We start from the raw sequence: 25588 nt of genomic DNA, 5'->3' as shown, positions 1-25588 counted from the left end.
TCTTGCAACAGTTTCACTTGTTTCAGAAGAAGAGGATTTAAAGGCTCACTACTTACAGACTTCTTAAGATAAAATATTTTATTATTATTTCACTTGGATCATTCCTTATTGAAGGTGGAGCGATTCTGGACTTCAGAATAGTGTGTCTGTGTATGATGAAAGTCTGGTGAAATTGCAGTCCCTACAGCCTTTTCAGTTTCATATCCCTCTGTTGCTGCTCAAAATTCTGTTGTTATTGTGTGGGGAGGAAAAACTGTGGAAAAGTATGCTGATGAATTATGCATCTCCATTACAGACGATCATTCCAGGATCACCTTGAAAGCGGAGAATAACCACGGCAACTCAGATTACATCAATGCAAGTCCAATAGTGAGTATTGTTTATTCATTTTAGCTCTACGTTGTGGTTAATATCTGTTGTCTCTGAAGTCTTTTTTGTAGCTGGAGCACCTGTTGTGGTTGGATTTTACTTTGAGATAAAAGAAGTTTCAAAGGACTCATTGATTCAAGTGCATTGATCTTTTTTTTTTAAACTTTGTTCTCCATGGTGGGAGCCTCAGTGGATTCAGCGTGTCTTGCTGAATCACACTGCTACTTTTACTACTTTCAAAATGGCCGCTCCCTGGAGATAAACCTTTTTTTTTCCATCCACACTAAAAAGAATTATACATTATTTTTGACTAAGCAAATGTATCCCGCCACAAATCCAGAAAGACCTCGGTGTTGGAGAGGGCTATGGGTTTTTTTTGTTTGTTTTTTGCATTTTTCCCAAAAACATTGCCAGTCATGATTTCCCCTGAGGCTGCTGAAAAGGGATTCCATCAAAGGGAACAGGAAACTATGCATTTCAAATACAGTGCCAAAATTTCTGAGGAGATAGATGAGTGGGGCACACACAGCTGCACTAAAAGCCTATTTCTCTTCAGAAACAAACAATAGAGACTTTTAGATGCTCTATTTATTCCTCCATTTTCTCTAATGGCATATTCATAGAGGTTTTTAGCTTATTTAAACAGTGCTGTAGTGCAACATTTGCCATCTTATGGAATAATATTATAATAAACATAATCAATCAGAGGAAGAAGTTAGAAAAAAGCAGATTGGTGCATTAGGAAAAGGGTATGAAGTAAAGTTATCCAAGACTGTTTTGGTGCAGTTAAAAAAAAGAAAACATCTAGAAACACAAACGGATGTTGAAGATGGGTGAAGTAATGGCGGATGCAGTGGTGTGTGGATGAAAGGACAGTAATTACACCACAAAAGGGACCCCTGGCTGAGCCCAGCAAAACTGTGATAATTATGTCTGTCAATGCGGCTTCTTCCTCCTCATTAGCTTCAGGGGCAGTGGCCTACGGGTAAATAATCTGTCGCTTCTTTCTGGGAATCCGGGGTCAGAGAGGCAAAGGGAAGGAGCTGCCTGCATAGCAGAGGGTGACACACACACAGGGAAAAGCTGGGATAATGGTAAATGCTTGACCACAAATGATGCAAGCCCTCCCAGATGTACGGCATTATTAGCGTGGGGAATTTGCGGTGGCACAAAATGTGGTCAAAGCCCTGTTGTCTTTGTCTCATCTGGCCTTTTTTACTTTTCAAAGTCAAACACTGTGTGCCTTTTTCCATTTCCCACCTGTTCTCCATGCTTTTGTTTCTGAACTTTCTGGGATGAGCTCAAGCCGGCGTGTAGCTTCCGAGCTCTCTATCTTACATAAACACAGGATCAAGGCGCTACAGCAAGGTGTTGAAAGTTGGGACGCTTCTCCAGGAGCAGATATTTGTGCAAGCTATTTTAGTACAAGCTATTTTACTTCAAACCAAAGAGCACTTTCTTGCATTTTTGTTGTAGTCTATCTTCTTCCCACAATGGCATGGGAGGACAGCTGAATCGCAGGACTACTCTTTCATGTTTGCGCTTTAGTATTCATGCAGGGATGTCAACACACAGCTACAGCATGTCTGTGTCCTTGAGATTGGCTAAACGGAGTGGCAGCACCAGCACCACCGTTTCATTTCTGTGGGGGAGATTTTTTTTTTTTAACAAACCCATGAGAGGAATTTCAACCAGAAAGGATGAAGAGAAAATTGAACAACATGGTTATACCTAATTGAAGTAGAACAGTGGGTAATGAACATAACATTTCCCGCATTTATGGTTCCTTTTGGGAAATTTCTTCAATAGAAAGGCAGTCATATTGTCAAATTTCAGCCAGCCCTTGTGTATTTATTCATTTTCACCTATGTATCACTTCTGCCCCCCAATGATGATTTTGCTCCCCACAATGAATACTGACATCCTGCCTGACATCTCATAGACACTTGATACAGATAATGACTTTAAATCATACCATTGATATGATCAAATTTGAACCTGCATCTTTAAGTATTTCACTGCTAAATGCTATAAAAGAAATCTCCAAATTAAAAAATAATTAACAGTACTAGGGATGATATTCAACAGTGCGAGTGTCCCATTAAACTGAACACAATAGTCTGTTTCTACTGAGCTTTACTTGTAATTACATCACCGTTTGGAAGTAAATTTAAAAGAGAAAACAATTTGACAATTTTAATCCCCCATAATGAAAATAAATTACAAAGAGACAAAGAGATAAATAATAAAGAAATTGATTTTTTTAATTTAAGATTTCGGACTAAAGTTGTATGTTCGGTTTTATTAGCCGTTCGGAGCATTATGAATTAATCCTGTTGTTGAGGTTATTAAACATGAGGAGAGAAAAGCATTATGGTAATATTAAAGCCATGAAGAAATGCTCCATAATTAAGGTCTGTGAGTTTGACAAATGAGTCAAAGAAAAACACAAAGACATGAAATGAAAAAACTGGATGTTAAACTTCTAAGCTCATGTTCTGTGGCCTTCAGAGTGAAAAAAACAAGTTCATGAAGAATGAAAAAAAACTTTCAGTGCCTTACTGTCATGGTGTTTCTTGATGTTATGCTCAGAGATGTCTCCTTCCCTAAATCACTCTGTTACAATTAGAGAATATGCTGCAAAAAAACTCCATTTCCATTGGCAGAAGTCAGTCAATGGCAGATTAAAATGCAAGGAATTGAGTCAGTCACACCTTAATATTATACTATATACTACTGCATTTTCCTCATATAATACTATATTTGATAGGTGACCCATAAATAATAGACGAAAATACAGCCCTGTCTGTCGTCTATCATTATAATGCCCAACATACATCAAGAATACATTGAATATGTACCCACCCGTTTCTTTTCCTTCGAAATATGTCAACATCTTTCCACTGATGCATCTCACACTCGAGGGTGTGCATAAAAATTCCATTCAATAAAATGTGATCATTGATTTTGGGGGGCGACCCAGCCAACACCTACTCAATCAAGTCCCTCAAATCAAGTCCCCCATGTCATTATGTCCCACCTCAACATTTCAGCTCCCTCACATTAGCCGCCTGCAGGCTTTAAAGTCCCACCACAATGTCATGTTTCATGCAGTAACATGTCAAACCATGACAGCAAATTGAGATCAGAAACCCATTTCATGAGTTCTTTGAGGACATTGTAGAGAAGACTGTACATGACATAACTGATGCAGAAGTGAAAACATTCCTGAGTGATGAGATAATGAATGGGAAACTAAAGTTAGTGTGTTTATTTTGAATAATAAAAGGGTTGGAAGTAAGATTTTAAGGTTCAAGGTTGAGCTTTTTTGTCATTATATAATTCGGATTGCACATTGTAGCTTTTTCCACACTACACTAAAATTGATAAAGAAATATTAAATTGAAATAGAATAAAACAATTAGCTCAAGTCAATTAATAGAAATCAAAAGGAAAAACAACATATTTACAATGAAAATATACAGTTATGTCTATATACATATGTAAACATATACACACAAAATGGTGTCTAATATGCAAGTTATAGTAGCAGATTTGTTTCTGCTGTCGAATAAGCACAAACATACTTTCACTATCAAACAGCTACAGCATCTTTTAGAGATTTGCACAGAAAATCAGTTAGCTTGTCGCATCCTTCCCATAAACACTAGAGGTGCCTGTTCCACAATCCAAGGTCTTGTTTAGCCTTTCTATGCAAACATAATGTTTAAAGAGGCTCATCTTTAACATTTCTTCACAAAAAATAATCTCAAGTGACAGGCATACAAACCACATCCTTCAAATATGTGTTCCAAGCTTATTTAGAGTAAATATGCATGATGCTCACAGTTTAACAATTATAGTGTGTAGTTTATTCCAGTTTAGTGTAATGAGACCTATTTAAAAAATAGTGAGATCTTGAGGACAGAAGGGACGTGACAAGGAGGAGAGAGAGAATCAATGAATGAAACTGAAAACAAGCACACAGCAGAGGCAAATGTTTTCTGCTCCCATTCCTCCATCCAGATGGAGGCTTTGATGGAAGTCTTTTTTTCCCCCCAAGCTTTGTATGTTTTCATCGACCAGTCTCCACCTGAACACTGTGTCACACTCTGATCCCTCTCTCCCAGATGGACCATGACCCTCGCAACCCTACTTACATCTCCTCGCAGGGCCCACTTCCTTCCACCGTGGCGGACTTCTGGCAGGTAATACTCATCTCCATTCACTGTGGTCTTTCATCTTTTACCGTTTTGTTTCTACGGAGATGAGGGTTTAGAAAAACCACAACAGAACTGCACTGTGTCTGACCCAATGTTTTTGTATGATTTGCCTATTCCTGTAGGATTCTGATGTATTTTTCTTAGTCCAACACGAGTGTCTAGATTACTATTTGCTTGACGTTTAAGCAATCTCAAAGTGGGATGAATTAAGTAATGTAGCACCAGTTTTTGTCTTTCATGTACTATCATTGCATTAGGTAAGCATTTGACTGTCCTTAAATGATCTATTTTGAAAAGCCCAGAAGGTCGTTTAACAACACTTGCCGCTGTTCTAATGGTATTTCCAGAATTTTCAAAAGCTGTAGTCATCTGGATGATGAAAATATTCCATCTGAAGCTGAAAAAAAACATATTATACCCCAGTCTTAAGTTTTAGATTAAGTGTGACTCACCCTTTCTGAGGATATCATTATCTTACCATCACAAATAAATTTCCATAAATTTGTTTTCATAAAAAACTTCTTAAACTTCATAAAATTCGTAAAACTCCAGCCTGTGAATCATCACGTTTTTAAATTTTTTTCTGTATCAAAGTAATCCAGTAATAGTTGCAAACAGGAACTACTAACAGCTAATTTGGCAAACCTTTAATGGTGACAATTTGCCAAAATGTAATAAAATACAGGCTATAAAAACAGGGCTCAAGTTCTAGCCTGCAGCATAACTCATTGAATGCATGGCAACATTATACTTGTTTCCATCCCCCAAATTGTGGAACTGTAGTTCCAAAATTTAGAGTCCGATAATCCCTCAAATAAAAAATTAATACTTGCCTCTGTGACTCAATACATGTCAGAGAGGCTTATACTGGGTCTAGGTGTAATAGTGCGTCTAATGTTCCTACTCATCAATACGACAGTGTCAATAGTTGAATATGTACAACAAACCTGCAGCATTTTGTTGTATATAGCAGTCAAGTTATGCACACCTCCAGGAAATGTAATATTATATTTAATAATGCTGATGTGTTATATTTGCATTTTTCTCAATGCTATTTGCATTCCTTCACATGTCCATAACTGTCAGACGAACATTCCATTAATCACTGGATGTAGGCTACTGTAAAGCATGTCATCTTGTGTGGACTATGCCTTAAATGATGCATGGTTGCCAAATGGCATTCTTATGCGTTAATAGGACAGCACTGTAGTAATTAGTGGGCCCATCACCTCCATATGGTGAAGTAACTCTGCTAGCCGTGACCAGGATGTAGAAGTGTGAAGCATAAATCCTGGCAGACCAGCTGGCCATGCACTCTGCACTCTGCATCATGTACTGAATGGATACTCATTTCGAATCATTATGATAGTGCTGACTTTGTGTTTAGGACAGACGTTGGCACCCGTTGGTGACTGGGGAAGGGTGGTAACGCAAAGTTTAGTCTGGTCTGGTTTAGTTCTCCGCACCTAAAGGAGCATAGTCTTTGGTTGTAGCTGTAAATCGTTTTTTAAAGCCAAAAAACAAATCTGCCTTTCATTAATTTGAAAAAAAAAGAGAAACATTCAGTACCTATTATCTAAAAAGTGTACCTTAATTGACTACATCAGTTCCAAAAGGAATAAAAGGAGCCCTGTTTATTGTATTTAATTTGTAAATTTAAAAGTGCCTTAAATGAAACAGTTGATAATTATCTCTTAGTCAATTTGGTTATTTGTTTGTTTGTCTGCCAATTTTTTCCTGTGCCAGGTGAATAAATGCATATCCATTATCTAATAAAATGGGCTATTTAGCCATGGACTCAACTCTAAATCTTAACCAATTAAGCAGAAAATAATGGAAAATTAGATGCAGGTTGACTGACACAATGAACATCAGTTCTGTGTCTGGGAATAAGAAGTAGCCATTCATTATTCAATATGGTTAAACTTGGATTGTGGTAGAAGAAAAAAAACACACTGTCCCCCCCCATTAAAAGTAAACAAACAGGGGAAACACTGCCACTCTCATGCAAATGGGCCGTGCAGGAGGCAAATCTTTTTGCTCTGTCCTATCTAATCCACACCAGCCCCAGGCAGCGCTCTGAAAGGCGGCTCTGCTCTAATCCTCCACTCCTCATTCCTCCATCCCTTCTTCATCCTTCGCTCCTCCATCCATCTCCCCTCCCTCCCTCCCTCCCTCCCTCCATCACCAGCTATTACCTTAGCTCTGCTGGGCCTTGCCTTTCCTGCTCACTTCTTCTGAAGATTTAAAAAAAAAAAGCCAATCAGCATGAGTTCACAGAGCAGCAACTCTATATATGTTTTCTTGTATCGTGCCTTCTTCTGTACAAATGATGTATAGCAGATGTATGTTTTTGGAGCCTAGTAATTGTTTATCGCATTAAAACAAGCCACAGATGACGTGCTCTTTTACGAGCTGAAGGTGGAAAATAGGAATGCACTTGCTCCTCCTTACCTGCAAATATTTGCAAAACCTGAGACTAAATGGATAATATTCCCTCACATTATCACCTTGCCTAATCTCATCACATCTTGGCACAGTTGGCGTGTAATGTGTCCACTGGGCTGGATCACAGAAGCTTGTGATTAGTGTATAGTCAAGGCCATTGTGTTTTTATAGCAATCATAAAAGCCACGTTTCCTCCTCATTTTCCTAATGGCTGCCGTGGGCCTGTATTTTTTTCCCGAGGACACATTAGATTGTGATAAGATGAAATGGAGCAGCAGCTCAGTAGATGTTATGATCTCGCTCAGACGACTGAGGGAGGGCGACACGTGACATGCCCTCCTGCTACTCCACCCAACATTTATTATTTGTCACACATGGAGAGGTGACATTTATTCATACTTCCTGGACCAAGATTAAGAAATCAATTTCACTCTAATACAAGGCTACCATGTAATGATAATGTGCAATATGCTGCTCCTAGTGGCGCAGTTCAGCTACATATTAGTGCTATTGGAACGTCATACAGATGAGTATTGAAGGGGAGGGTTTGACTCAGGATGTGTTTGAGGGATGTCTGACGTCTTTCCTCTGGTGTGTAGATGGTGTGGGAGAGCGGCTGCGTCGTTATCGTCATGTTGACCCCACTCTCTGAAAACGGGGTGAAGCAGTGTCATCACTACTGGCCCGACGAAGGATCTGATGTCTACCACATCTACGAGGTATGTCAGCGAGAGATAAAGGAGAAGTTACAAACCTCGGATGCTGTAAAGTTTAATCAGTTTGCTCAAAATACAAAAAAAAAACACACTTTTGTTCTTCTTTTAGCAGTGTCTAGCCATCCAGATAGTTTTGATTTTATGTTCTGAGGTAATGAGATTTCTGTCTCCAGCCCCATACAATGAAGATGAATTTAATTTTATTCGTGGTACTCACAGTGTTGCAAAATAACATTTAAAAGATGTGTATAATTCACAGACTTCACTGTGAGCAGTTCTCAGTGGAAATACTTTCTACCAAATAAAATAGTCCCTCTATAAAAGCTGTTGAGTAACAACAAGGACACTCTTTTTCAAATGTAACTTTTACAGACTTTCGGCTCCACAAACAAAATTCATTCACCTCTAATTTTATTTGCGGTGTTGGCAGAAGCCAAGTCTCCAAACATCTCTCTCTGTATTGAAGCTGCTCTTCAAAGTGTGTTGTATAACTACTAGTTTATTAGTATACATATAGTATTAGAGTCCACTGACCAATCAGGTCAAGGAGTCTAGAATGGCGACCCATAATGGTTTATCAATACATATACACTTCCATGCCACTTTATTAGTAGTATGTACAATTTAATCCAATACAATACTATTATTATATATTATTAATGTTAGTTAATACCTATCTGACAGTGTCAATCAAACCATAATTGTCTTTGAAAAGGTAGAATATGGCTGAGCTGTTGTTTACAGGTATTCTCACAGTTTCTCTTTTGATCAGAAAGACTTGTATGTCTGTGAACTGAATGAAACTAAAATATATGGTTAGTTAGGGAAACCGTTTTCTGGCCAGTGTTGATGCTAAAGCTACCTCAAGTTTATTGCTGCAGGTTGTAGCATGGTTATGAATTCATTTCTAGCCATGATTGCTGAAGATGTGATTGATTAACTGAATGCCATCCTTTGCTTTGCTTGATCTTTTTTCTATATTTCAGGTCAATTTGGTGTCAGAGCACATTTGGTGTGAGGACTTCCTGGTGCGGAGTTTCTATCTGAAGAACCTGCAGACCAATGAGACACGCACCGTCACCCAGTTCCACTTCCTGTCCTGGATGGACCGCGGGATCCCCAACTCGGCCAGGACTCTGTTAGACTTTCGCAGGTAAAGTGAAGGATCAGGCAGGTTGGCCTCAGACACTGGAGCTCAGCAGATTTCAGGCAGATTTCCACCTTTACAACTGGCCTTTATCCTGAGCTTGTTCTTAATCATCTTCCCTTATATTCTGTATTCTGTCAGCGCCTTTCTGGTCCGTCTCCCTTTTGCCCCTCTGCCTTTTGGTGTCCTAGAGAACGATTGTTCTAATAAGGACTGTGTTTCTGTACTATCCCTTTCATCCTGGGCCTTTTTCCCTCACCTCCCTCCAGCACATGTGATGCAGCAAATTAACAGCCCCGCACTGCCTGGCTTGGCTTGGGAAGAAAAGAAAAGAAAAAAAAAACAACCACCTAATTCAAACACCCAATTAAATGAGAGCTGTCTCACTAAAAACACGGGAGAGGGGGAAAGCTAGTGACTGAATAACCTCACTCTGTTCTCCATATAATGTGTTCTGGCAGAAGAGCAGAAATAGCTCCTCTGGGAGAACCCAGAGGGATAGGAAAAGCCCTCCAAATGAGAATAGATGCATCTGATTTGTGGATGGAAGTCTGTCCCTCTGGTTTGTAATGCAGATGAGAGAAAAAAAAAGAGGATGTGCAGTGTTATCATGTCATCCTTTCCTGACAGAGTCGCTGCTGTTTTTTTTTCTTCAATTAAACTGGGTGTAGCTTGCAGTCTGTTATATATTTATTTGTGATATTGGTGTGCAGGTTTGAGCTGTGTTTTGATTACATACATAAGTTTTCCTTTGCTGTTGAAATCTCCCTAACAACTAGATTGCCTTGATGTAACCCCCGTTAATGCTGCTGTAGGTTATTGGGAACCTAAAGCTCTCTGATTATGTGATTCAGAGGTCTCAGATCCACACGATGTACTGTACACTCACGGTTTTCACGGTTTCGGCCAACTTGGTATTTTGCGGTTGCCAGTGTCATTTTTGTGATGTTGCAGCTAGTAATATGAGCCCAGTTGCATAGTCACAAAAGTGATCATTGGAAACTGTGTCTCCTCAGCCAGGCCTGTGCACAAACTGTCTTTCTCTCACTCCTGACTCTCTGTCTCCCCCTCCTCCTCTCACTGCTCCTTCCTCTGGCTTGCATGGGAACTCCGATGATCTCTGTATGCTCTCTAACTACAGACATATTCAGATGTTCCTGATGTAGTTACTTAAAATGTAAAAGATCTATATTTAATGTAAAAACAGAAAAAAAAAAACTTAAAATGCACAAAAAATAAGTAATGTAGTGTTATCACATTTTAATATTTAGCTATGTTCAGTGCATGTATTTAAATGATAAAGACAAGCTTTCAGTCACTGTAGATCTACATTATGACAAAAATAAATCTCAAAGCTCATACTGACATCAAATAGAGCACACCTGTGCTTTGAAGTGCAAATACACGTGGGAAATGCAGTTCAAAGTTGTTGTTCTTTGGGTCCAAATACAAAGAAATATTCAAAAACTAAAGCAATAAAAATGATAATACATATCAGAAGTAACATAGAAAGACAAAAATATACAAATTAGCAATATTTAATATAAAATATGAATATAAATCTAATATATTTTTGTATATTTAGCCATATAAAATGTAATTAGAAGCTACAACACATAATATTACTATTGTTGTAGTAGTGGAAGTACTGTAGTAAAATTGACACCCACCTCCATTTATATTATAGTATATTCATGCAGTTTGCTTAATGTTATATTTGTTTTATTTGCAGATTTCTAATAATAATAGATAGCAAGTATTAGTGAATTTGAAGATCAACAAAAAAACACAATATAAACTGCAGATACGATGAGATATTCAGACATTTATTTTTAATGCTGTCGTTGAAAGGTGAAAAACGAGGTAAATGGAAAGACGCGGAAGCTCTCTGTGTAGTCAGTTTCCATGGCAACAGCAGGGTGTGAAAAGGGTTGTTGGCCTTCACCGTGCCTGTGGTGTATAACATTCATAATTGGCCAGGGTTAATGCGTCGGCGGTCGGCAATCACAACATCACACCACCACATCCATCAACCCCACATGTCACAATAATGCAGTTTGAAATGATGCTCAATTTATTTAGGTGGTGCGACACGGATTTCTTCCTCTATGTTCAAATTAAAGTGATTGATTGACAAGGAGAGTGCATCTCTCAGGATTCTGTTTGTTCCTTTGATTATGTGCTGTCATTAATTTCATCCAGACCCTCATGAGTCACATTTTTGTTTTAATTATCACTGTTATTTGTCCGCAAAAATGTGTTTGTTTTTTAGCATCCTGTGCATTTAAAGACAACTTGCCGTCAAGCTTGCAATAACATCCAATTTTCTCTTCTTTGTATTTCAGAAAGGTTAACAAGTGCTACAGGGGTCGATCTTGCCCGATAATTGTTCACTGCAGGCAAGTACAACTATTTGAACCTTGTGACAGTGGTTGACCCTGCTGAATTGGGACAGCGATTGTTTGTCGTGACCTGTGTGTTGGAGGGGAGAGGCTGTTTATTTTAAACCCGCTCAGTCCATTTCCTCTATCTGGGTCCACTGGAGCTGCTGTTTATTCCACTGGCTGTGTCTTTATGGAAATGTTGTGGCGAATAGACACTCAGCCAAAGACACTTCCATTTCTCATTTGGTTGAGTTAGTTAACTGGCCTTGATTGGTTTGTATTAAACACCAGGTATCTGTCTGACCACTTTTAATAGTCACATCCTGTTAAGTCATGCGTGGGGCCGGGCAGCCCGCTCTCCCTCTGAGGGAGCTGTACAGACTGAGTGTCTAGCAGTGGATTAATGAAGCAGTGGTGCTCAGGCCTGCACTCCTGTTTTATTGGCCTTGCCTTTATTAGAGAGATGTGCACGCCTTGTTTGCAATTAACATGCAGAGCCGTTGAATGGCCGGCGGGCACAAAGGGAGGCTTTTCATAAGACTATCTCTGGAGTAATGGAAAAGCAAGGCTCTCCAAAAGCTGTTCTCGAACCGCCCCTGGCCTCTCAACCTCTCCTCTGCTCCTGAGGTGCATTCATTTAAAAGCCTTTGTCCCCAGTGTGCCTCAGAAACCATTCCCCTCTCCCCAATCTCCGAGCTAGTCTCAAGACCACACATGCACTCGTGTGCAAAGGTTTAACATAGTCACATTTATTGGAGCATCGAATATTCAGATCTGTTCAGGTATTTTTATAAGAATATTAGGGATTATTATTGATTGTTGGCTATTTAAGTATTCTTTCTTCTCTGTAATATCAAGTTTTAAGCAGACGGAGCAATGTGTATCTGTATGGATAGACTAATTTGTGTTTAAATATACTCCACAGTCTCTCAGCAGTTGCAGATGTAAATGAGCAATTTGTTTCCTTATAAGAAAAACACTCTGAGATTAAAGCATCACTCAGCCTCCTTAATGATCTCCATCTCTCTCTCTCTCTCTCTCCCCCTCTCTCTCTCTGACTCACTGCAGTGATGGAGCTGGCAGGAGTGGGACTTACATTCTGATTGACATGGTCCTCAATAGGATGGCTAAAGGTAACGATCAATGGCTTCCCTTTCACTCTTTCTGCTTGCGTTGAAGTGTTGCCCTGGCAACGCTAAAGCCTCTCATTTTCCACAGAGGGTCTTGGGGATGCATTAGAGGGTGACTTTTTCTGAGGCCTGGCGAGGCAGCAAAGACAGAGGCAGACACGGAGGGAGCTGAAGGGAGTGGAGAGAGTGGAACAAAGAGAAAACAGAAAAGGAAAATGAAAAAGAAACCTGTGCCCGCATTAGTAATTATCTATTTAAGCTACCGTCACACCATATTAACCTGCAACATGAATTTAGATAGCACATGCATGGAAATGAAATGTTTAAGGGGAAAATATGTTGAATCAATATTTAATAGGAACAACAGGTTTATTTTATTTTATTTTATTATTGGATTATTCTTAACTAGGTTTGCACCCTTTCTTTAACCCTTTATATCGTCTTTTGTTTTTCCTATTTTACTCAAATATAAACTAAACTGCCCAAGAAATTGTTGGGCCCCTAATTTGCATTGTATCATGAAAAAAAACACAATCAGGTAATCTGCAATTGGTCACAAAGCACAGTAACTCTGTCATGGACTTCCACAAATTGAAATGCATATAAAACAACTGAGCAAGGAAAGCTTCCTGAACAGGATATTTGTGGGTGTATCATTACATTATGGTTTCAAGGTAGATTTGTTTCTAAATTGTAGGTTCCTGTGACATGGACAAACTCTTGTTTTTAGCTAAATCTCAAAGCAGGAGTTGTAGCTGAAGGATTTGTGTGAATAAACTGAAAAGGTATTTTTGTTAGCTGGATTACAAAATAACCAGAATAAAAGTTAGGTTTTCCCAGTTTTACATACAAACACATTTGGATGTGGACATCTATTGTTGCACAGGAGCTGGTTTCTTCCAAAGGCCACCTTACGTCACCTTTAAAAACCCTCCATAGCTTAGCCTGCCCTCTGCCCTTTGCCCTTTGACCTCTGCACTTTACCCTTACTCTCTGCATGCCGTCCTCCTAACCTGCTCTGACGGGCTGCGACCGCTGCCTCTGATGCTGATTCCCTTCACTGTCTGTAAAACAGTAATAAGACTGACCCATCCTGGTGGAGTTCATGTGGTTCAGTGACAAATGCGCTGTTGTCCGCGGTGATGAAAGGTGCCACCCGGTCTCTTTTTAACCTTTTGTTTCCTGCTGCAGAAGCGAATGTATAAAATGAACATAATCTCACTCTCCAAAGCTTTTTCCTTTGGTTGAAGAGCCTCTCTTCAGCTTTACTTTGGAATCTAGCCCTTCTGAGACATGAAAGTCTTGTTGGAGCACTGGAGTACTTTGAGTACTAAGTCCAGCTGCATTAAATCCCTCTTTTTTACTCTCTCTCACCCACGCACTTACATACATTTCTACTCTTGCTCTATCTCTTTTGCTTCCTTTCTCTGCCTCACTTTCAAAAAAACATCTTGAGAGTTCAGGGTCTCTCTCCGGGTTTCTCCGTCTGTCTCTGTCTGTTTTCTCAAATAAGCTGTGGTGTGCTGCATGACATCCATAAATCTGAAAGTAGAATAAGATTTCCAGATTAACATCACACACTTTGCAAAGCCAAAACAGACTTCACTCAACAGCAGCTGATCACTGTTGAAGGCGAGCAACTGTTGCATAGGTTAATCATCAGTATGGCTGCTGCAAAGGCTATAAATCATTTTAATTAGAGTTTGTTGATTCTCAGATACACACATACATGCACACATACTCAGATATTGTTGTATCAAAAAGCTCTTAGCATAGTTTATAGTTGAACATAATCTAAACCAATTTTTGAACAAGATTCTCACAGAGAAGCCAGTGCTTAGCTTTTTTGAATGCATTATTGCACATTTCCCAGACTCCAAAAATATCCTCTTGCATATTTTATCGAGAAACAGTCTGTGGCTCTCGTCCAAGTCTTTCGAGGGATGAATGTAATAATTTTCAATCGCTGTGCTGTTCCAAAGGGAGCCCAGTATAAAGAGAGATTGACAGATGTGAGCTGGATTACTCCGCTGCTTTGAACTCAGTCCAATTTTCGGTCTGTTGCAGGTGCTAAAGAGATTGATATTGCCGCTACCCTGGAGCACTTGAGAGACCAGAGAGCTGGCATGGTCCAGACAAAGGTAAGGTCCCCGTCTTTGAGTTAGAGAGGTGGGGGAGACAGGAGGAGGAGGAGGAGGAGGAGTAGAGGGGAGCAGAGAGGGAAGGAGGGAGGCAGGAGGGTTTGCAGTCATTCAAACAGACGATTGTCTACTTCATGTGCACAGGATCAGGGGAAATGATGTGGTAATTGATAACTGCTTCAGGATTAGAAAAACATTGTGTTTGAAGATAATAACTCACTGTTCCACGTTTATCACAAGACCCAGAGAGACTGACCAAGATCTTCTCATATAGAAATATTTTGTCTATGAAACTGCAGCATTTTAATTATCTATTTATGTCACTTAAACAAATGTTATAAACATACTTTATTAATCCTGTTACTAACATTGTTAAATGTACAATTTTTATGTAGCATGATGTAAATTGTAAAATGAATCAAAGGCAGAATTAAGTAGACGTGTAACTAGGGCTGGAACCAAGGTTTTTTTTTATTATTGATTCATCTTTCAGTTTAGAAAATATCCCATCTCAGTTTCTCAGTCCAATGTCATGTCTTCAGATCCCTTATTTTATCTGTCAGTTTACAACTATAAAAAATATATATAACAGAGAAAAGCTGCAAATCCTCACATTTGAGAAGCTAGAGCAAGCTAATGTTTGGTATATCTGCTGATAAACTGACTGAAACAGTTAATCAAATATGACATGTGTTGTTTAACATTGTTTATTTCCTGTTCATCTTCATACATTTCACTTTACCAATACTGTAGATTTCATTCTTCTGTCTAATCTGTGCTGCTGCTGAAATTCTTTAGTCTCAACAGTTTATATCTCAGCGGACCTTTCACCTCACAACATTTTTTGGAAATAGTTCAAGGCGTGTGCAAAGCGTTTCCTCTCATCTAGTAATGCAAATAATAGGCAGGATGTCTCTTTTGTTTCTCTCTTGTAATTGGAAGGAATAATAATAACAATAATAATAATAATAATAATAATAATAATAATAAACCTTATGCAGCAGTGGGGGATAATATTTATGGACGCTGCTTGCTAACAGACTCCAGTGCTCCTAGATGGTTCATTAATACTGCTTTTACAGCCCCCACTCTCTTCAGCACAAAAAAGCTTTTCAAGCACTCTCTCGTTTTCTTTTCTGACAAGTCTAAATGAAATTATATTGGAATATTGTTGATTCCACTTTGTGGCTTCATGCTGGGTCTACACAGAAATTAGATTGTAATGAGGTATGAAATTTAGAGTTAGGTTTCAAGGATTGGACAACCAATTATCTTTTTTTCCTCCTTCCTGATGTTGCCACTTTATTTTTGGATAGAGCTCGCAGGAAAAAAAAGAGAGAACATTTATTTCCCTTCTTTTTCTGGTTACTCCTTTTGACAGACATCAACATGCAGTAATTACAGCATTTGTGACCATTTTTCTTCCTCACTAACCTTCCCTCTCTGATCTGTCGAGCAGAGATTGATCTCCCCCCAGTGGTGTGAACGTGAACAGCACAGCATGCACAGAAACCTGGTTTTAAAGGCATCTTTTTTTAATACACACAACTTTAAACCCAACTTGGGATTAGATACAGGCACATATAACTGTGGCCTGGATATAGATGGATGTACTTATATATTTTCTGGCCCCATCACAACATCAGAACACATAAAAATAGAGAACCTAATCACTCCACATAATCTCCACTGCAAAGCGAACGGCACGGCCACCAGTGACTCCTCCATATTGATTCAGCCTATCCTCAGGCCAGACTATGGCAGGCTATGTGTTGACACATCTAAAGACTGCTCCCTCCAAACTCCTACGTACTTTTTCTCTGTGAGAGGACCCCGTGGCCTGCAGCCTGGGGAGAGGAGAGGAATATAAAAACACCAGGTCCATGGGGCAAACATCAATCAGCCCCTTTTGTGCTCCTCTGGGAAAACTATGAGTCGGATTCACAAACAAATGCTCACACACACACACTCACACAGCTGAGAGACAGCTTGACTCAAAAGCTTTATTTTAAGACACACCTGGCTGGATCGATGGCGGTCCCGGGTGCGCGTGCCCTCCCCGAGTTGAAAGCTCAGAGAGTGGTTCACCTTCACCTCCAGTTTGTGGCCAAGCACATCCTGGGTAGGGTTAGAAAGAGGGAGGCAGAGGAGGAGGAGGAGGAGGAGGAGGCAGCAGTTGCCAATCATTCTGAAATGGCATTACTGAGCTGTTACACTTGTACACACACTAAAACTTTCCTTCTTCCCTTCCGTCATTCCCTGTATCTTTTCCCACCACCTCCTCCTCCTCCTTCTACTCCTCCACTTCAGGAGCAGTTTGAGTTTGCGCTGACAGCCGTGGCAGAGGAGGTGAACGCCATCCTGAAAGCGCTTCCTCAGTAAAGGCATCGCATCCCCCACCTTCTTTTCGCTCGCTGAGCACCAGTTTCCTCTGCCCACTCAAGATTGACATCTCTCTCTGCCCTTCCTTCTCCTCGCTCTGTTTCTCTTTTCTGTCTCTGCCTCCTCTTCACCTCTATATATACTGTATACTTATGAATGTCGTGCCAGATATCTCACCTGGATCCATATTTCGCAAAGATTTTGCCTCAGAGTGCGACTGTTGATCTGGGCTATGTGTCGTTTTAGCGATTTAGGAGTGTGCGCACCAGTGGGGCCTGATCTGATCTGATGTGGGACCTTAGATCAGCCCTCCTACTGTGAGACTTTTGTGTCAATATGAACCCTGGTCCTCTATAACTGTGATGTTGTTCCTGAACATACCGTTTTAGTGCCACTGACAAGCTGTTTACGTGATGTCAAGTGAAGATTTTTGTTCCAAAATCAGCTATCAAAAAACGGATACAGACGCTAAATTTAAAAGAAACTATAGTAAGGCTGCAACTGATGATTATTTCAGTTATCGATTAATATGCTGATTATTTTCTTTGATTAATCATTTAGTCTGTGAAATGTAAAAAAAGGCTGTTTTTTATAACTAACAGTCTAAAATCTTAAAATATTCACTTTACTATCATATATGACAAAGAAAAACAGCAAATTGATATATTGAGAAGCTCAAACCAGAGAATATTTGGCATTTTTGCTTGAAAATGACAGAAACTATTCATCAATCATCAAAATCATTGCGAATAAGTTTTTGCCAATCGACTAGTCCTTGCAGCTCTCAACTGTAGTACTTTTAGAACAATAATATGTAAAGTAAATGAAGTTCTTGCCTGTAAAAAACATTGTACAGATTATATCCCCTAAATGAATTAATGTATTGGATAGCGTTTTGGAAATAAAACTCCTCACATGTTTCTTCTCCTCTGTGATCTGAATCAAACACTATATACTCAGCATCACATGTTGAAGTGTTTGTGTTTGTATTGTTGTATTTTGGGTCCAGACATCTCACTCCTGTATTAAACCGCAGATGCTTGGACTCTTAAAAAGCCTCACAAATCATGATTATTGCAACATATCAGGTGTTTTTTATTCCTCATTGCATTGATTTTACTCCATGAATTGTTTGTTACATAAACATATCTGTTAATATTAAATGTAATAGAAATATACCAACTGAGATAGTTCCTATATCGATAGTAACAATATGATATATTTAAGCAGAACTTATATTGGGATTGTTGCTAAATTTGTCCCTCCATCACTGGTATATTGTGATATTTTGTGACAGATTATTCCCTCTATGTAGAGACAATGAATGACTATAAATCCCTATATAGTGCTATCTGAAATGTATACTGAGAGCCTCAATGAGAACTATATATTTTGTGTGAAAAGTAACATTCAGGTTGATAATAAATCAGAACAGATTATACTGCTTTGCTGTCTGGTGTTTAATGTTGTTTCTGACACACACACACATACACACACACACACACACACACACACACACACACACACAGACACACACAAACAGGAGGCTGCTCTTATAGAGAATGGCATTTGATTGAATGGTAGCCTTAGTAAAGTCACAAAGAAAAGATGTATCATGCTCCCTGAGGGTTTGTGCCTGGGAGAGACTCGCAGGTTTGTACAGATGAAATGTTTGGTTCACCAGCTCTGTCAGAGGAGAAAGTGGCTGGGATTTAAAATGAAATCAGTCATGTATTTCAGCCACTGAGGTCCTCTCGCAATATTACATAGCGGAGGAGGCTCAGTCGCTCTAAAAGTCCAATTTGATCAATATCTACTGAAGGATGTAACTTTTAACTTACTGGTGTCGGACAGTAATTGCTTATTTTATTGTTTTTCCTCATTTTAGCTTTGTTCTATCCGTTGCCTGATATTTTATTTTTTGGTCTGCAACTTTTTATGCAGCTGTCTAGACCAAACAAGGTTTGTGGCCTCGATGGAACTTACAAGGACAACATTTTTAAAAATAGCTTAATGCTAGTTGATAATTACATGTGTATAACTGGGAATTTGCATTTGTTTTAATCTTTTTGTGTTGTTTTGTGGTGATTCACCAGTTTTTATGTGGAATAAACTGGTTTTCACCCCTCAAAATAACATGGTGACAGTCAACATCTTAAAATGAGGCTTTCAACAATGATTGGAAATGTTAATGCCAAAAATAATGTTACATTTTTAATCTCTTGCCCACTTAAATCAATTAAATGTACTTTATTTCACCAGGATAACATGCTCAGTATTAATACTCGGGTCAGGGAGATGGTTTAGGTTGTTATCATGTGACTTCAGTATGTTGAGTTGAGTTGAATGTTGAATAAACATTAATTGTATCTGTCTAAATCTATTAATAATAATAATTCTAAATCTGAGTGAAGTAAGTCATTTGTGCTTATCTTCTTTGTGACTGAAAACAGGTTCATCAAGACAGACAATAATAGATTTTTTTTAGAAGTTTACAGTTATGGTATAACAAGTAAACACATGGAAAGTTTGGTATGTGTATGTTACCCTTTTGACTAAGTCTCTCTTGTAAAATAGATCATGTATCTCAAGAGAATCCCTCATTAAATAATGGGTAAATAAACCTGAAAGTACCACTTTCTAATAAGGCACCCTTTATAAAAGGTTTATACGTTAAACTGTTGGCTCTATTGATAGTTAATAAACTTAACAAAACTTAATAAACTCACTTATTAATGCTTCATGGATGAGTTATAAGCCATTAAGACATGAACATTGCCTTTGACTTATGTTTATTCTCCTGTGTGACACTTGCTTTCAAGGACTACAAACATTAGTAGCTCATTAATAAAAAGTAATGGGTCTTACATTCTAATAAGCAATCAAGTCCTCAATAATAAATGTCCATATGCCATTAAGAGCAAGTACAATGCCAAAAAGGGATAAACACCAGTGTTTCAGAACCTGGATATCTAAATATTGTTCTTATTAATGGCTTAATAAATCATGTATACAACTTCAAAACCGGTTGCAAACAGGGCTTTCTTAAAAAGTGGTACCAAAATAAATCAGAATCAGAATCAGAATCAGAAATACTTTAATAATCCCAGGGAGAAATTATTTAAATTATTTAAATTAAATATTGGAATGAAACTAAAAATGTCTGTGCCCACTGTACATCAGCTGATACTATGTATTGGCCACAACCATGAATATTATTTGCCATCAAAAAACTGTAAAATTGGATGACTTTCAAACAGAATATTACAATGATTCTGTTAGCAGAGAACAGAGGAGTGCAAACGCATAGCATGTATAGAGAATAGAGAATATATAATTTCCTACCTTTCGACAATGTGTGTGTGCTTCATGCGTGAACTCAAATTCATGTGTGCGTGCTGCCCGTTGACATGTCCCTCCCTCCCGTGACAGTTCTAATAGCTAGGAATGAGGCTTCATGCACTTCCTGAGGCCTCATTTGCATATGATTTGCTGATGAGCTGCCACCACTAACCAGCAACACCAAACCAAAGCCCTATTAATATTCTCCCATTCAGGTTGTAAAGCACACAAACCTAATCAGCTTAGAAATTACTGTATGGAAACCATAATTACGCATGTTTAATTGCTTATCATCTGATGGGTACAAGTTTATTAGAAAATGTATTCATGGTAATTGCTTCCTGAGGTATCTGGTGTGCTACAATACCATGTGATATCCTGTCAGCTCCCATTTGGGAGGATTAATGCGCTGTGAAAAAGTCACAAAATTAGATACTGTGTATTGACTCTTTGGATGCTTGGTTTAACTGAAAGTGATTTTTAATTTAGGGATTTCTAAATTACTGCTTAAGCTCGGATAAGTCTTTGGAGTCAGATCCATCAAAATCAGCATATCTCGCTGTTGTTAAGGAGTGCTGGCATATCACAGGGATATAAATGACTGTAAAGCAGGCAAGTGCCTGTGTAATCTTGATGCCACCAGAAAATACTCGCAGAACCTGCCTGGCATCATGGAGACTAAATTTCTAGCACCGTGTAGAAAAGCTGTAAAAATCTGTGGAAACACAGGAGTAACACAAAAGTAAAAAGTCACATGCATGAAATGAGGAAACACATCTTATAAGAGAGAGTTTTTGAAGTAAAGCCATCTCAAAGCCCATGAATCATTCAGTCCTGAAACAAGCAGATTAAAACACACAGTGCAGGTTCCTCAGAGGGGCCTCCACACCGCCAAGAACGTCGAGTGGGCCTTTTCAGCCATGGACCTCAGTGAGTCTTACAGCTCCTGCCCACTCTTTGATGATCTCTCTATGGTTTATTGTAATCACTGTTGGCTCTCAGTCCTTCTGACACACTTGTAAATTCATGCGGTCTTGAAAGGAAATGCATCAACCAGCCAGAAGTTCCTCTATGGATAACTCTTTCCTTCATTAGAGCAGTGCTTCCCAACCAGGGGTACTTGTACCCCAGGGCTGCACTTATCAGTTAGTATGTGGAAAGATAATGAAGCAGCTCAGCTAATTATATAAAAAAATAGAAGTTATGATTTGATAAGATAATGCATTCACATGTTCAGAGACTGTGTTGATTGTGTTCAAGGGGTAAATGAATATACAAAAATATTACAAAATGGTACAATGCTCTTTAGGATACCAACTTGAGTCAGTTTTAACACATTTAAATGAGCCATATTCCAAAATTGTCTGCCCAGCAGTATAACGCAGTCAGATGCTGGTGAAGCACAGGAAAATAATCATAAATCCCAAACAAAAAATGTCAGCTCTGGAGAAACTTACCTGATGTTTATTTAGCTTTACGCTAAATGCATTGTTGTTTTCACTTGCAGAAAATGCTTAAAGCAACTATAATGAATATTATTGTATAACAATGGCTCGCATAACTACTTACGGTAAAATGGTCGCTCGTAGTGATGAACTCACAGAGAGTTATCACCTGACTGCGGTTTCCATCAGTATGATGCAGCTGTTTAGCATCTTTCAGCTCATTGATTTGGTTTTATGACCCTCATCTTTGTTGTGTGTCTCACTTTAATAACCATTGTTTCCAGGTGCGGCTATTTTCAGTGAATTAGCTCTAAAAACTGACTGCTCACTACCTGCTAAGCACTAGACCACAGACAGACAAGTTAGCGACTAGCTGGTGGATATAGTGGAGCATTTAGCAGCCAAAGAGTCTGGTGTTTTTCTCAAGAGTTGGTGTAGACCAAAACTACTGTAGAGCTAAAAGTTAATATATTGCGCCAGAAACACAATTCCCAATAAATGCTAGTCTTGCCAAAGGTGATATGTCAGTGCAACAAATAGTTATTGCAGTTTAAATGAATATCAGTTTAGTTTAGTTATGTTTGGTAATTTTTTTTTACCTTTACACAATAAGAGTAACAACAAGTGCTGCAGTTGAGAGTGCAAATAAGTCCAAATGGATATGTAGTAGTAGTGGTACAACAGCAACCTATTGGGGGGAAAAGAGTCTAAACATCCACAATGGATATGTTCATAATGGTCATGGATTCACACATGCTACGGATCCACCGCAGCCACTGTGTTTTCTTGAACAATTTCATGAAACCTCTGAAGGGTTACAATGGAGTGGTCTACTTGAGCCCAAAGGGCTTTGGGGGTATGTTGGAGAAAAAAAAAAAGGTTTTATAACCACTGCATTAGACATACTTCAGTTGACTTGCAGTGAAATGCTGTTATTAGTACTTGCACTAATAGCCTCATGGGTGAAATATCCCCTTAAGATATTGTGGACAAGTCAACAAAAATAATTGATTTTGCCTATTAAACCATGTCCTGTTGAATTATGGGGGAGAACTTGACTGTAGCTTTAATCAGATCTACTTGGTTGCTTAAAAAGTAATTGCTGAGTACATAAAAAAAACGACTTAACTTTTCAAGTCACGTTTAGGTTTTGGAGCCAAGTCCGAGAGGTGCTTTAGCTTTTTTCACTAGAAAAAAACCCCCACCTGAGGATCATTAAACCTTTGAATAATATCACACAACATGCTGACAAACATGTCATTTCCCCATAGAGAGGGTTGGGAGATCCCAGAGAGTTTGCTTGTTGGGAAAACTGTCTGGGATGCTTTCCAGGATTTCCCAAAGAGAAAAGCCTTGTTTTTCTTTGCTGATGTTGTTGGGAGTGAATGGAGAGCAGATTGTAGAGGCTGCGTCTCTCATGTGTGTCCAAGGCCTCGATACCTTTGATCTTCTTAAGAAACAAACAAGCTTTTAAACTTGGCACTCCGGGCTAGTGTCTCTCCTCTTCTTCTGTCTGTTCGTCAAAACGCTGATCCTGAGAAAACCGATCTTGTCTGAATAGCTACGCACACTCGTGCTTATGCAATGATTTGTGTTTTAAAATAAAGTATAGCTAAGATAAAAAACTGACGCAGCACAAGAGTGCGAAGCTTTAGGATAAATATGACCAAAAGCTTTTTATTATCTTTGAACAAACTAGCCCACAAATAAAACAGTTATCAGCTACAACTGATTGCTACACTGAACCAATTTTTAATAAAAGAGGGATTCCAGTTCTGATTCTTGATATGATGATTTATCCTCAGAGGTTCAAACTTTGCCCAGTTTGAGTGTTTACTAAGTGGAGATTACTAAATTAAAATGGGTTCTTACTTAGAGTTGACTTATATTACTTTACTTAAATATTTACAGCCATTAACAGCCAGGTGTAACCATTAAATACTGTTTGAATTAAAAGGTTAACTTGCTGAGGTAATATTGAATAGCTGACCTGTGACTCTTGATCAAAATGCCATTTAACAAAGATGTGAACTGGAACAACTTTAAATTATATCTCACAAAAAACACATTCATAATTACATGAATACTGCTCTGAAATACACAAATTTCTTTGTATACGCATACATTTTCAAATACGTGTGTATTACCAATATTACACCAAATAAAAGCTACATTTCCAAAGAAATGGCAACTAAGTTTATAATTTGGCCTCCTAAAAATGTTATTTTTGTAAGTTATAGGCCACTGCAGCTCTTAATTGTTTTTTATTGAACGGTGCTACAGATGTTTCCAGCTACCGACTAGCTAAGACATATATTAAGTTCTAGTGGTGCAACCCTTTTTAGTTGGTCACTAGTTTGAAACTAGCTGGCAGTTTGGCCACTAAAAATGTGCATGTTACTATGACTTCAGAAACTAAGTGAAGCATTCACGGACAGCAGGTGCAGCCAACTCCAGGTGTAGAACTACAGGGTGAAATCTAAAGATGTGGGTGTTGGATCCTTCATGGGATTTATGGTCTAGTCATGATAGTTGACAAGGTTCGGTAAAAGGTTTTGGGATTTAAGCAGCTGAAGGTGAAAAGTCAGAGCGAGGGCCAACATCTGGCTGAGCCGAAAAGGCAAAGCCTTCAATCAGGAAGCAAATCTCCTCTCATTACCACCCCCACCCTACTTGCTTACTCCTCTCTGGTTATTAATGGGCGCACAGCAGCCACTATGACATTTTACACTGTTTCATCTCTGTCCCATCATACATCTGGGGATACCCTGGCATTTGGCAGCGATGTTTTCATCAGTGTCTGCGGCGGTGCTGACCAGCGCGACTTCAATCCTGCTCACTGTCATAACTCATCATAAGTGAGTTTATCAACACACATCTAATCGCCGCTCTCCGCAGGGACCTTAACCATTTGCATACTAAGATTGCTTTCTTTTGCTCGGCTAAGAACGCACCTCCTTTGCATAATTATTAATGATAAAGAGATGGTGAACAAATGTGTCAGAAGGTATTAGCATCACGCATACAACTAGATTCTAAAGGATACGTTTAGTGACGTGCCTGGAGGAAAGATGAGAGCAAAGGGTAGGAAAAGGAGAGCAACACTGTCAAGGGATGCACTTTTGCATGAAGAGAAGGGGTTAATTAAAAGGCCATGGATGGAAAATCTAAACAATTGTGATTTTAAATGATTATTTGGCCAGGAAGCCCCATTGAGATTAAGGGTGTGTGCCAAAAAGAATACAAAACTTGGAAACAAATTGTGACAAAATTGTGGAATAATACAAAAAAAATCACAAAAGCACTCAAAGGACTTAAGTGTAGTAGCAGAGCAGCAGGATGCAGGATGAGGAGCCAAGCCTGAAATATAACATATAATTACGTCAAAGAAAATATTGCTCCAGTAGAAGGAAATCCCACCATGGTGAACAACACAAGATGTTTACATACAGCAGAGTCACTGTAGCTGCTCATTTCAGTATTTCTGCTGTGTACCATTAAAGCAGCAGGCCCATATTGTCTGTCATCTGTTGTCGGTAATTACCACTTTTTACACTGTCTTACCCTCTGTGGATAATGTTCAGCGTCTATACGAGAAGTGTTTCATATGAATAGTTTAACTGTTTGCCACTTTATATGAAACAGCTGCACTGTTTTTTACGGGACAGGAATAAATAAGTCACGCACACTATGGTTCAATTGGGGGTTGAAATACCCTCCCCATGTTCTCCGCTAAACACAGGCCTGTATACCCTCTGCACAGTATAATAGCATGATATTAAAAATGCCCACAGCGATTGTTAAGTCACGGCGGCACATTTGCACCACGATGGATGACCTTTTGTGAATCCTAATGAGGCT

At 38.9% G+C, this 25588-nt stretch overlaps 1 protein-coding gene across 1 annotated transcript in view; it reads left to right on the top strand.

The window, feature by feature from the left end:
- ptprn2 (protein tyrosine phosphatase receptor type N2) overlaps window positions 1–17468 on the top strand; it is a 106668-nt gene extending 89200 nt beyond the window's left edge. The window contains exons 15-22 of the mRNA XM_035656926.1: window positions 296–369; window positions 4500–4577; window positions 7640–7759; window positions 8743–8909; window positions 11249–11302; window positions 12356–12420; window positions 14485–14558; window positions 16869–17468. Of these exons, the coding sequence (XP_035512819.1) occupies window positions 296–369; window positions 4500–4577; window positions 7640–7759; window positions 8743–8909; window positions 11249–11302; window positions 12356–12420; window positions 14485–14558; window positions 16869–16940 (704 nt within the window). The 3' untranslated portion in view covers window positions 16941–17468. The remainder of the gene's footprint in view (window positions 1–295; window positions 370–4499; window positions 4578–7639; window positions 7760–8742; window positions 8910–11248; window positions 11303–12355; window positions 12421–14484; window positions 14559–16868) is intronic.
- The last annotated feature ends 8120 nt before the right edge of the window (window positions 17469–25588 follow it).

The sequence above is a fragment of the Morone saxatilis genome, unplaced genomic scaffold, assembly GCF_004916995.1.
Source record: "Morone saxatilis isolate NCDOM2014 unplaced genomic scaffold, NCSU_SB_2.0 Contig0, whole genome shotgun sequence".
NCBI lineage: Eukaryota > Metazoa > Chordata > Actinopteri > Moronidae > Morone > Morone saxatilis.
This window is presented reverse-complemented; position numbering and strand designations above follow the sequence as displayed.